Genomic DNA, 12,358 nt, shown 5'->3' with positions numbered 1-12,358 from the left:
TGTGCTTTGAAAATGGCTTGCAGTTATTTTTTCCAATTAATCGATACAGGGATCGAAGTAGAATGCTCATCCCTACACAAAACTATGCTAAAAACTGAAAACTCGTACAACTCCATTTTCATGGACAGGAGCATGTGCAAATGTATCAAAACAGGGAAAGTTGAGTTTGGAAATCTGGGCGTTTTCTATTATACAACCCTGGCACACCTGATAATTTGGTGACAGAAAGTAGACTAGACATTAGACCACATAAAAGCAGGTCAAAATTGTGGCGCAGGTGGTGTAATGTGATTTTGGTGGATTCTGTGACAACAGCATGCATCAATCACTATGAATTATTGTAGAAATCAATTCACTGAATGTATTATTATTATTGTAGAAAAGGCTGTTAAAAGATTGTAATACGGGCCCCTTTAAGGGGCGGGGCTTAGAGCTCCAGATGGCTTAGATTAGAGCCTTCTGATGTGAGTGAGCTGGCATAGGCTCCATTTTTAAAAAGGGTCAAATGAAGTCAAGTGAAAATGAATGGATGATTTACATTAAGTTATCTGGATTTAAGTCATCAAGCACAGATTCAGTTCTTGTTTTTTTTTTTTTTTTGATTTGATTTATGTTGCACATTCCAATAGTTTTTGAGTGACCTGCTCATTCTTGGTGTATTGGAAAATAATGTCAGGTGGAAAAAAAAAAAAAAAAAACTATCTCCGCTTTCCAGTTTTCCCACCATACATTAAATGTTCTGTTTTACAGGGGCCAGATGTTCCTCTCGCTGTAAGTGAAGTTTAATTGGGCCGAACTGCTTGGTCAGACATAATGACATGATGGAGGGCTCCATCATGCGTCCCCTCTTCATTGTCCTAATTGCAGCCGGCACAAAAAGAGCGACAGCACTAAAACGTCGGAGCCAAAGTGCGGCTCTCATCGATAAGTGGACATTTCGACCTGAGAGAGGTGCACAAATTGCATTGCATTACCATATTGTGTCATCTGCAATGGTGTTTTATCATATCTAGCATGTCAACACAATGTCACCTTCAGCGCCAGTAAACATATTCAATGAAGTGTCATAAAAGAAAAAAAAAAAAGGCCATAAAAGCAGACAAGACGCTGAGCGTTTTCGCCACTGAAGAAGGAGCAATTGGACAATTCAATGAAATATTACGCCACTGTTTTGCCTTGCTGTTGCATATTAATATTTTATCCAAGTCTAGTTTCTTGGCATCAATGTGTCGTAATTTCACGCACTTACACTTCCAGCAGCTACTGCAGGTGAAATGTTTACTCGTAAGCTCAGACTCACGTGTGATACACTTCAGCACGCATTCATTATTCATGCTCTTGGATTTTCATTCCAGCCGGTGGCGGAGACATGTCAGAAGCTCGTGGTTTAGAGCGGGCGGGAGGGAAAGGCGGCCATTTCTCTCCCATTGTGCTGTTCATTAGAAGGGGAATATTTAAAGGGGATGTCAAACCCCTTGAAAAATTCTTGACAATATGTTATATGTGACCTCACTACTTTAAACATGACATTCAGATTAATATTACATTTGTTCAATATGAGTTAAGCAGCGGGCGGCACGGTAGTCGAGTGGTTAGCACGTCCGCTTCCCAGTTCTGAGGTCTCCGGTTCGAGTCCAGGCTCGGACCTTCCTGGGTGGAGTTTGCATGTTCTCCGCGTGGGTCTTCTCCGGGTACTCCGGTCTCCTCCCACATTCCCCAAAAACATGCATGGCAGGTTAATTGGGCGCTCCGAATTGTCCCTAGGCGTGCGTGTGGGTGTGGATGGTTGTTCGTCTCTGTGTGCCCTGCGATTGGCTGGCAACCAGTCCAGGGTGTCCCCCGCCTACTGCCCAGAGCCAGCTGAGATAAGCGCCAGCAGCCCCCGCGACCCTTGTGAGGAATAAGCGGTCAAGAAAATGGATGGATGGATGGAGTTAAGCAGCAAAATCCAGCCGTTTTATCCATCCCGGGGGGGGCGGCCATTTTGCCTATTGCTGTCGCGTGACGATGACATCACAGTTGCTCAGGGCTCAGGCAACGACCAATCACAGCGAAGCTTCAGAAAAAAGGTGAGCTGTGATTGGCCGTTGCCTGACCCTGAGCAACTGTAATTTCATCTTCAGTTGACAGCAAGTAGCAAAATGGCCGCCCACTGAGATGGATAAAACGGCTGGATTTTGCTTCATAACTCATATTCAACAAATGTAATATTAATCTGAATGTCATGTTTCGACGACTGAGGTCACATATAACATATTGTCAAGAAATGTAAGGTTGGCTTCCACTTTAAGTATGAAAAGAAACAGTGAAAGGTTATTTGTGGTCCATTCTGTTGTCCATCCATTTTCCAAGCACTTCCTCATTGTCCTCATTAGGGTCGCGGATGAGCTGGAGCCGATCCCAGCTGACTTTAACTCCAAAGTGAGCTTCTATGCATCATTAAAACGTAAAAACAATGTTCATATCCCCCAATACACAAGAACTTGTCAGGTTTTCCTAATGCTAGCAAAACTCATCTTTTCTTTGGTTACACGTATAGAATGCTAATTAAACATAATCGTCTCCTGATTAATCGTCTCCCTTTTACATTGTGGTTGTGTTGGCATTGTTGTGAGTCAACCCTTTCTTCTGTTATTACCAGCTTGGCTTTTATTTAATTTAATTTTTATTTGAAGTCATTAGCTCGGGTAAACACACCATCTGTCCTCGTTTCGCGCTTCCCATTAATCATAGCTTCTTGCTACGATAGCCGGAACAAGGAAAAGTGGGAATTTTCTGTTTTGTTTCACTTTTTTTTTCAATACGCAGTTAATCCATCCTTCTCCTCAGGATGTCTGCTTTCATGTTACATTTCATTTTTTTCTTGTAAGAACAGAAGTTAAGAGCAGCACAATGTGGCATAAGTCATCTTAATTGGAGGGGGGCGTCTACTCTGTGGGGATCCGACAAATGTGACATAAAACAATAAAGTGAAGGCAGTCATGCAAACGCTCAAATGATGAAACGTCTACAGGCTTGATTATTTCCTGGGAGCCCAATGACAGGACAACAGGAGAATTCAATTCAACTCATTTTAAACCCAGCAATGAAACACTTTGCAGAGTGCTTTGACGGTTTATTAACCTATTCACTGTGGTGGAAAGTAACACACGTCCAATAAATCAATAAAAAGCAAAATGGCAGGATAATAGGACTTATTTCCTGATATTTCACCACATCATTGACTGCAGGCACAAAATAACCTTGCTCATCTCCTTTGACCTTTTCATCAACGTCGCTCAATTTCCCACTCTCACTTTGTCGTGGGTCTGATTATGATATACATCACATGACCACACAGTGGCGAGCGTACAGTAGCCTATAGGACAGTATGTTTACCAACATGTTTTCTCAGGAGTCAACCCCACAAAATGCCTCCCTTGTCTGTTGGACCTCTACTAGAATCTTCCATTACAGTTGTTAACTGTCAAGCTGGTTTAGCTATAAGCTAATGCTAGCTAACTCACCATTAGCATGACACCTTGGAAGGACCATGATGTTTGGTTGGTAGGTTTGAGTGTTACACAAAAGCACAAAAACACACGAAAGGCATGAACAGTTGTTAAAATTAAAATTAGTTAAAATTATGTCACAGAAAAACTCAGCAACTCGCGAATGGCGATTCACAAATTGGCGAAGGTTTTCTGTTAGTTACAGCGTCAAAAGGTGAGTTCACGATGTATTGCTTTGAGGGGTTAACTTCTTTTAAATGTTAAAATATCTATAAGTATTTATAAGTATTTGCACGCACGCACACGCACGCACGCAAACGCACGCAAACGCACACACGCAAACGCACGCACGCACGCAAACGCACGCACACATACACACACACAAAAAAAAAAAAAAAAAAAAAAAAAAGAAAAGAGCAATGATGACAAGACGTTGAATCGGTAAGACTACCGAATGAACAATTCTGAGCTCTTCAAAAAAAAAAAAATAAAAAAAAAAATAAATAAATAAATAAATAAATGTTAAAATATCTTCACTTCTTGTTTGCGTTTGTTCATATGTGTTATTTTTGCATTGTTTTTTGACATTTTTTTTTTTTTTTTTACACCTTGTGATAGTAAAGAAATCTAACGTTCAACATTGCTTTATGATGGCAAATGTTTTCATTTCATTTTTACTGTTACAAACACTGCTTAATAAAATTAAATGTAAAGTAAAACTAGTTAAATCGACACTTTTCAACAAGCATCTCTGCTTGCAACTACTTGCTATTTATATTTTTATGCGGAAAGTCACATGACCAAACCGTATAAGGCACACAGATTAGTGGACTTCCTGTATGTGCAGCGATACGTTAACCACTGACATATTGCAAACAATTGCTCATATATTGTTTGTTTTTTTTCTTATCACTGGAATCTTCAGACAAATGTTAAATACCTGTATTTTATTTATTAATATTATATACCGCTAATATGGTAAAGTTTATACAGCATGTACACACACACACACACACGCACACACACAAAAAATAAAATAAAATAAAAAAGCCTAAACATCACATATGGTCATTGTTGGTAGCTCTTGAAGACATCTTGTATAAAACAAAAGCTATCATACTAGACTAGAGATGTCAAAATTAAATGATAAGTAATCGATGATAAAATTAATTTAATATTTTAATAATCATTTAGAGTGATTGCTTAACTTCAAATTGAATCATTTGATTTCAACCTAACACTAACATTCTCTTTTTTTTTTCTGTAGTGACGTAAATGTTAAATATTTTTTATTGTATTTCTCAAATTGTGTTGATCATTTCGGTTGGGTGCAACAAGCTCCCATTCTTTGGTTATCATCCTATTGGTCAAATGAGTCCGTCTTTAACACATACGCACACCACACCGCCTTGGTTAGCGATCCTAACTTCATATCGCACTCTTCATTCCACATTCTCATTTCCTCTTGTCAGTGACCATCCAGTCCACAGCTTATCAATCAGGCTACATGACAATCTTTTTTTTTTTTTTTAATTTTCCTAATCTATGACACTTCCCATCTTCAACTCCCCCCTCTCCTCACCCATCTTTCCTATCTGAGCTTTTTCTCCTATTGCCCCCAGCCAAATGAACAGCATTTCTTTGCATTTCCCCCTCGCATGCCATTCCTCTCCATCCCCGCTGTACTGTATCAGATTCTGCCTGTCTTCCGTCCCTCGCCCCTACACGGGTTGAGCGTCTAATTTCTCAGAGGAGATGCTGTCACTTGACTGCTCTCGGGGGCTAAGTGGGCCCAACTCCTCCCTTTTCTCCTCCTCGACCCTCTGGGCCCCCACCCTGCTGTTCCTCGGCGGGATTATGTGACTCTTAATTCCTTTTCCGCTCTCACCTGAAGAGCTTGGCAGGGCATGAAATAGGGAGAGTGCTTCAATGCAAATACAAGTTTGGTGACGAAGGCATGGGGGTGTATTGCATGTACATGAACATTCTACCAATCTGTTTTGAAGGGGTGGGCATGTCTCATGCAAATAAGCAACTGCCCATCCAGATCTATAAACTGCTGGCTGTAAAGCAGTGCAAAGTGACAGTAAAAGCATTCACTGTTTTTTTTTTCCACTCATAGCGGCAGCACTTCAGCACTAAGCCACCGTATTACACAATTAACAAGATTGATGTACAGGGTCCCCCCCCCCCCATTGTTGTATAGGCGGGCCACCAAACCTTTCTTGGCCCACTGCCATGCTAAACTAAGTTCATTCACACTCAAATTCACACCTATATGGACAATGTCAAGTCAGTCAAATTCTTATTGATACATGATTGATCTGATCCTTTGCAAAAAAAAAAAAAAATTCCATTCATCCATTTTCTATAGCACTTGTCCAGGGGAGCTGCAGCCTATCTCACCCTGGACTGGTCGCCAGACAATCTCAGGGCTAAATTAGTAACCCGGGGTAATTACAGAAAGCACACAAACTAAATACTAGATATCCAACTCCATTTAAAATGTAATATGGGGTACCATAGCAATATGTACATTTGATTTAATGTACAAATAAAGCTTGAAACATGATTTACTGAATACGAGGACAACGTGCTAAGCATACTTCCACCGTGGTGCCACATAGGAATTTATCTTAAGATAAACTGCATAAATAATGCATTATTTATTATTCACACTCTTAAAGGGTTGGAGTTAACGTTGAGGACAAGTTAAAAAGTAGATAATATCATTCATAAAGTAATACCGCCAGAAAAAAAGAAAAAAGTTGATAACACAGACGAGACAATGATAACATAATGACATATGGTCACTCCTCACCTGATAAAGCCTCCCTGGAAAAAGCAGAACGACAAGACGTAAAGGATCCGGATGACCTGTGGGAGCATCCTCCGACTCGAAAATCTCTCCACTGCCACGCTGAAGAACTTGACTTGAGTGCAATAATGTCGCCAATCAGCAAATCCGGCGTCCGTGGGGCGAGAGTGAGCGAGGGTCGCCAGGCATCGTCTTTTTCCCCCCCTTCCTAGTACCAGCGCGTCTGAGAATGAGCGTGCCTTTTGGTGGGGTGGGAGAAACTTCTTCTTCTTCTTCCTCCTCCCACACGCACTCCAGGGAGACTGAGAGCGTCCAAGCCGACGCGGAGTGATAAGCAGGCGGCTGTCAGTATCAAGTCAGTCGGCGTCTCGGCGCGGGTGCTTACCCGGAGTTTTGCCTGATAAACCATAAAGAACAACCAAAACACTGGACAAAGAGCAAAAGAGGAAGCGGCTTTTGTTTGAGTGCGGTCTCGTCGTGTGGAAAGTGATCTTAATGAGAAGGTGGGGTCGGCTAGGGGGCGTGGTTGGGGCGGAGTGTGGGTTTAATGACAGCTAACACATTAATTTAATGGTGAAAAACAAACAAGTGTTTTAATAAATGGTATATTGGTGTGAGTTATCATGTGTGATAATTTGTGAATTTTCATCCCAACTTTAAATGTCTTTAAAAAAAAAAGTTCAATCAACATTTGGGATTCCATTCTTAAAATTACAGATAAACTGAAATTTCCTAAATTTAATGCCTTTTGTTATAGAATTCCTTTTTTAAATATATTACTGTAAATGTGTTTACGTTTTTATAGTAATGTATAAGAAAAGACAAGTAGGTACAGTGTAATTTGACCAAGGGTATTTGCCGTACGACCAAATGTGCTGATTGGAAAGAGAGTAGCATTCAGGTTGCCATTTTTCCACCTTATCATGCTAACAAAGTCGAGCGTAGGCAAAAACAACAGAATTGGGAGACTGAAACAATATTTGCGTTGTTTGAGTAAAGAGAAGGAGAAAAAAAAGAGAAACTAATAGGGGTGTGAATTGCCTCGTACCTGACGATTCGATTCGTATCACGATTCACAGGTCACGATTCGATTCGATACCGATTAATCCCGATACGAATTTATAAGTCGATTGTTGCGATTTTTTTTCATTCAAATTTAGAAAATACTAATCAGTAAGCTTGTAGAGTGTAAGATTTATATGAAAATGTATTATTTATTTATCTGAAATTTCAGTCTTATAGAGGTTGTAATCTGTTTCATGTTTAAACAGCATTCAAATAAAATATTAAGGCTTAATGTTCCGTTCATATAACATTCTTCCATGCTTAAGGTGTGAATCCTAAAAAAAAAAAAAAAAAAAAAAAAATCGATTTTGCCTATTATTGAATCGATTCGAGAATCGCGCGATGTAGTATCGCGATATATCGCCGAATCGATTTTTTTTTAACACCCCTAGAAACTAATGTTATGGTAGTATAGCTAGCTAGCATGTGGTTAAATGTTATGCTAGTATAGCTAGCTAGCATGTTGTTAAATTCTTTTTTTTTTATTTTTTTGAAGGAACACTTATATGGTGTAAACAATTTGCTGTGCACAGTTCATACAGGTGTGCTAAAGTCTTTTTGAACTAGTGTGTCGAACGGCGTCATGCTACTAGTTGCACTATTTAATACATTGAAAATGTTCCCTCAAATTGTTGCGGTTCCTAAATAAAAAATGTTAAAGCTGGCCACAAATGTCTTTCAGCGTGTTGTTCTGTTGTTCCTCTGATTACTAAGGACATTTCTCTTCAAAATTCCTATGCTCCATCTCATAATGCTTTTCACTGTCCACTTTTCTTTCACCAGCAAAGTTCGATCAAGCCACAATATGCTAACAGCTTCAAAACAACAGTTTGCAGCAGTAATTCTGACTGAGTGACCCAGTAACAGGCTGTCTATGTATCGTTGGCATGGTGACAAAGACACAGGTATACACACACACGCTAACCCAACCAAAACATTAAATTTAATAACAATCTGAATCACAATTTAAGCAGTTACTCAGGTGATATTTGGGCTGTTACAGTAATTCAAGTTATTAATGTAAAAAATGCTGCTTCGTGGAACACGAGCTCCATTTAATAATTGGATGCAGGCTCTCGGACATGTCAGGCAGGTCAGAAAAGGATCGTTTGTATGTTGTGGATATTGAGCACAATGCGGGATATCACTCACAGAGTTGGGCCATCAAACTGCTTCCGTGTCAGTCATCTGTCTTTCCCCAGATGATTCCAGGATGGCAGATACAGTATGTCACCTTTTTCTATTCAATGTGGCAAGACGCAGCGGATTAACCTTTAGCCCGCAGCATTTCTCAGTCTTCTTCTTCCCATCTTCAGTGAGACTGGCGTGTTCAAATTGAATTGGATGTGTCTTCTTAAATTCAGGTAGTGACATCCGGCTCCTTATTGAAAGCTATGATATGTGGCGCTCCTGCTGAGGTGTGGAAATATGACCAGAATACTGCTAAAGATGCAGCAACTAAGTATTGCAATGCTGTGAATACTTATTTTATTTTTTAATACATTTGCAAACAAAAAAAAAAGATCACATTGTTGAATTTTTAAGATTTTTTAAATTCAATTTTGGAATGACGCTAACAACAAAATGCGGAAAACATGAAACTGAATACTTTCCGGCTGCACTGTATATTTGATCAATCAGTCCCCAGTCTCTTGCCTCTCAGCTAAATTTCCATACAACTATTATACTTCCTCCACCACCAGACCTGATTCGATTCTATTCTAACCCCTGCAGAAATGTGAGAGGGCAGCTCAGTTGAGCGGGTGAGGATGAGGGCGAGGAGGAACCGAAAACAGAGCGAGGGAATTAAAAACGAGGTGAGGTGTTATGTTCCTGGCAGGTCGACGGCTGCAGCTGCTCGTCGACACTGTTGACTCGCAGTGTCGTGTAGCTGTTATGCTGTTATGAGGTCTGACATTGGCTTGACATAAGGCGCCTCCTCCATGTTATGTACACATACATCGCAAAAAGAAAAAAAAAAGGAGGAAAGGTCTTTTGCACAGATCTTGTCTCACTCCTGTCATAATATAACAGTTGTAAATAAAGTAAATGTAAATAAAAATAGTTGATTACCACAAAGATCACGTTCAGTACAAATTCAGTGGAGTCAATCAATGTCAAATAATAAATAAATAAATAAATAAATAATATTTTTAATAATGGGTAATTATTAAAGCGAATGTATTTATTAAAGCTAATGCCTTAAAAATACCGGTAATCTTTTCCTTTCTTTTTTTTTTTTAATCTAAAATATATTTATCTACAGCGGAAGCTCCAAAGTGGAATCAATCCTTTCCCAGCCACTGCCATTATGAACTAAAGTAAATTACAATCGCCATCATAAATAACATGTCATACATGTGTCAAGAGAAGTTAACTAAGCTAAATAAAACAACAAGAAAATATCAGTACCTAACCTTTGCAGTGGGAGGAGGAAGATATTTGCTTTCATCACAAGACTTTTCAAAGGCACTGCTGCAATTAGCTGAACGAGAATGGCTTGAACGGATCATTTTATTTGAATTTTGATGTTTGTTTGAACTCTGAAGGCAGTTGGAATTACAAAGTTATTGTTATGATGTGTTAAGTTGAAACAAGCACGTTTTTGAAGTCTTGACCATAGTGTGGTAATTTATTTTTAGTATGCCCCCCGTTGGCCACGTATGGCTACTACATTTAGATGTGTGCACTTCCTGGTCGGGTAAAAAGTAAAAAAGCAAGATGGCTGCCTGAGCTCTGAACGTGTGTTAGTGTGTGGGAGGGTAGACAATAATCTCGACAGGTCTCTTGGCACGGTTTTTCATGCATTATTTGACATTCTGCACTATTTCAAGTCTTTATGTATCAACTCTTCAAACCATCCAACATCCATAACCCAGTCCCAGTTACCTTTGAATTAAGAACGTTTAAATCTATGGAAAAATGGCACAAACAGTATGTTTAAAATTCGTAGAATTTCTTTAGCCACTTGGGGGCATTTTCCATATCAAATGGCCTTTTCTGTAATTGTCATTCATGCGATGCGGTCATGTTCTGGTAAGGTCATGGTGACAACAGATATCCACTCCATCCAAATTCTGTCGTGCATTAGCTGTTAGTTTAATGATTGTTTTTAGTATCCATCCATTCGTTTCTGATACTGCTCGTCTTCATGCGGCTTGAGTTGGAGTCAATCTCAGATGAGTTTAAAGACTCACAATTTTGAGTCCTCAATGAACCTAACATGCTTTTTTTCTTCTTCGTTACAATGTGGGCAAAAACCCAAGCAAACAGAACAACAACATTTATTTTAAAATAGTCTGTCTGGATGTCATCCCTGAGAAAAGGTCAGATTCCAGTTACGGCTCGAGCATCGTAAAGATACTTGCCCTGTCTTAATATAACCAAGTGGCCGACTCTTTTGCTTTATATTCATGCTCACATTCCCAACTTGACTATTTGACACGCTGCCCCTTCCTAGGTGGGCTACATGTGATGTTTACAAGCCATAAGGCATTCAATTGTAGAGGTTATTTCATTTTAGTTGTTGTCAACCACTCTAGCAAATATTCTTAAAGTTTGCTTTCTCCTTTCTTTGAACAACTCAGTTTTCTCTGAGAGGCTTTCATCCTCCTTAGATTAAAAAAAAAAAGTCACCACGTTGTCCCAATTGCCACCCTGAAGGTTTGACCCGTTGCTCCAGCATCCTCGTTCTTATCCTCACTCGCAGTCTCTGCTGTTATCCAAAAAGCTTTGTGCAGCGGTCTGTGCTGTTTATCACCTCGACAGACTATCCTTGAAATTTTTTTATAAGTAATGTTGCTGTGTGGGCTCTTTTGATAAGATTTGAGTAAGTTTCTATTACTCCCTCCCTCTTAATCCACACACCTGCTATACTTTTGTCTTCCTATCCACCATTCGTGGTATGCTCGTGGATCCGCTAAGGTCGAAAACAATCTAAGACATCTTATTATTGTACTTAGTTACACTTAATAATTGTAAGGGTTGGGTATTGATTTTAATTTCCTCAATTGAATCGATTTAGATTCAGAATAGTTCGATTGAATTAAAAAAATCCCCCCCAATTCAATTAACTTATATTCAACCCGATATTGATTACTCACGCAACATCAATTCTACTTAAATATTAAGCACATGATTAAAAACTCTGCAACATTAAACTCCAAATTAATCTTGCTGGGGCAGTAAGTGGTTAAATAATTTCATTTATTAATGGAAGTAACACGTTATAATGACTTAAGTGTTACACAAACGTTAACATCAGAGAGGATAAGATGAAAATATTTTCATAATTCAAATTGAATATTTGTAAAGTGTGCAATAAGTCAAGTCTTTCATAAAGTTAAGAAAATATTTTTAAATTCATGTGAACAGTAATTTTCAAGAAAACAAGAAGACAAAAAAAAAGGCCTTTAAAATTTTATTTTCTGATGAATTCATGGGGGGGGGGGGGGGGGTGTTAAAATGTTTTTTTTGATGGTTTTATGAATGGATATCAGGATTTTTTTTTTTAAATTGTAATAATAATAATTGTATTTGTCATGAAGATGAAGACAATAGAAGAATGGAGGTCGCTTTACACTTGGATAACAGTTAACTCTTTCAACCCCAGAAACGTATAAATACCTTTTTTAATAATTTGTCCTTCACTCCCAAAAACGTATTTATACGTTTTGTTTTGTTTTTCCGTTAGGCTTTGATGCAGCTTCTGATCTGAAGAGGTCGCTTAAAGCAATGGTAGTTATTAAAAACAACCAGCAGGTGGCAGCAGAGTATAAGAGATCAGCCAGGGCCATGTTGCAACAAGCTCTTTTTCAAAGTGTTTTCAACAAGTTTGTGAATAATGATGAAACTTAGCTATATTCTAATGCAAATTGCCGCAAAACGGAAACAATACAAACATATTTTTTTTCCTGATGAAAGAAGAGACTCTATTCTTTCTTTTGGTAGGTTCCATGTTTTTATAGCAATATAACACAATATT

The 12,358-nt window shown here is 38.8% G+C and overlaps 1 protein-coding gene across 2 annotated transcripts in view; it reads right to left on the bottom strand.

Moving 5' to 3' along the window:
* glra4a (glycine receptor, alpha 4a) overlaps positions 1 to 6,660 on the bottom strand; it is a 39,150-nt gene extending 32,490 nt beyond the window's left edge. For both annotated transcript variants that reach the window (XM_077532673.1, XM_077532674.1), the window contains exon 1: positions 6,313 to 6,660. In XM_077532673.1, the coding sequence (XP_077388799.1) occupies positions 6,313 to 6,380 (68 nt within the window). In that variant the 5' untranslated portion in view covers positions 6,381 to 6,660. The remainder of the gene's footprint in view (positions 1 to 6,312) is intronic.
* Between the last annotated feature and the right edge of the window lie 5,698 nt (positions 6,661 to 12,358).

The sequence above is a fragment of the Festucalex cinctus genome, chromosome 9, assembly GCF_051991245.1.
Source record: "Festucalex cinctus isolate MCC-2025b chromosome 9, RoL_Fcin_1.0, whole genome shotgun sequence".
Taxonomy (NCBI): domain Eukaryota; kingdom Metazoa; phylum Chordata; class Actinopteri; order Syngnathiformes; family Syngnathidae; genus Festucalex; species Festucalex cinctus.
This window is presented reverse-complemented; position numbering and strand designations above follow the sequence as displayed.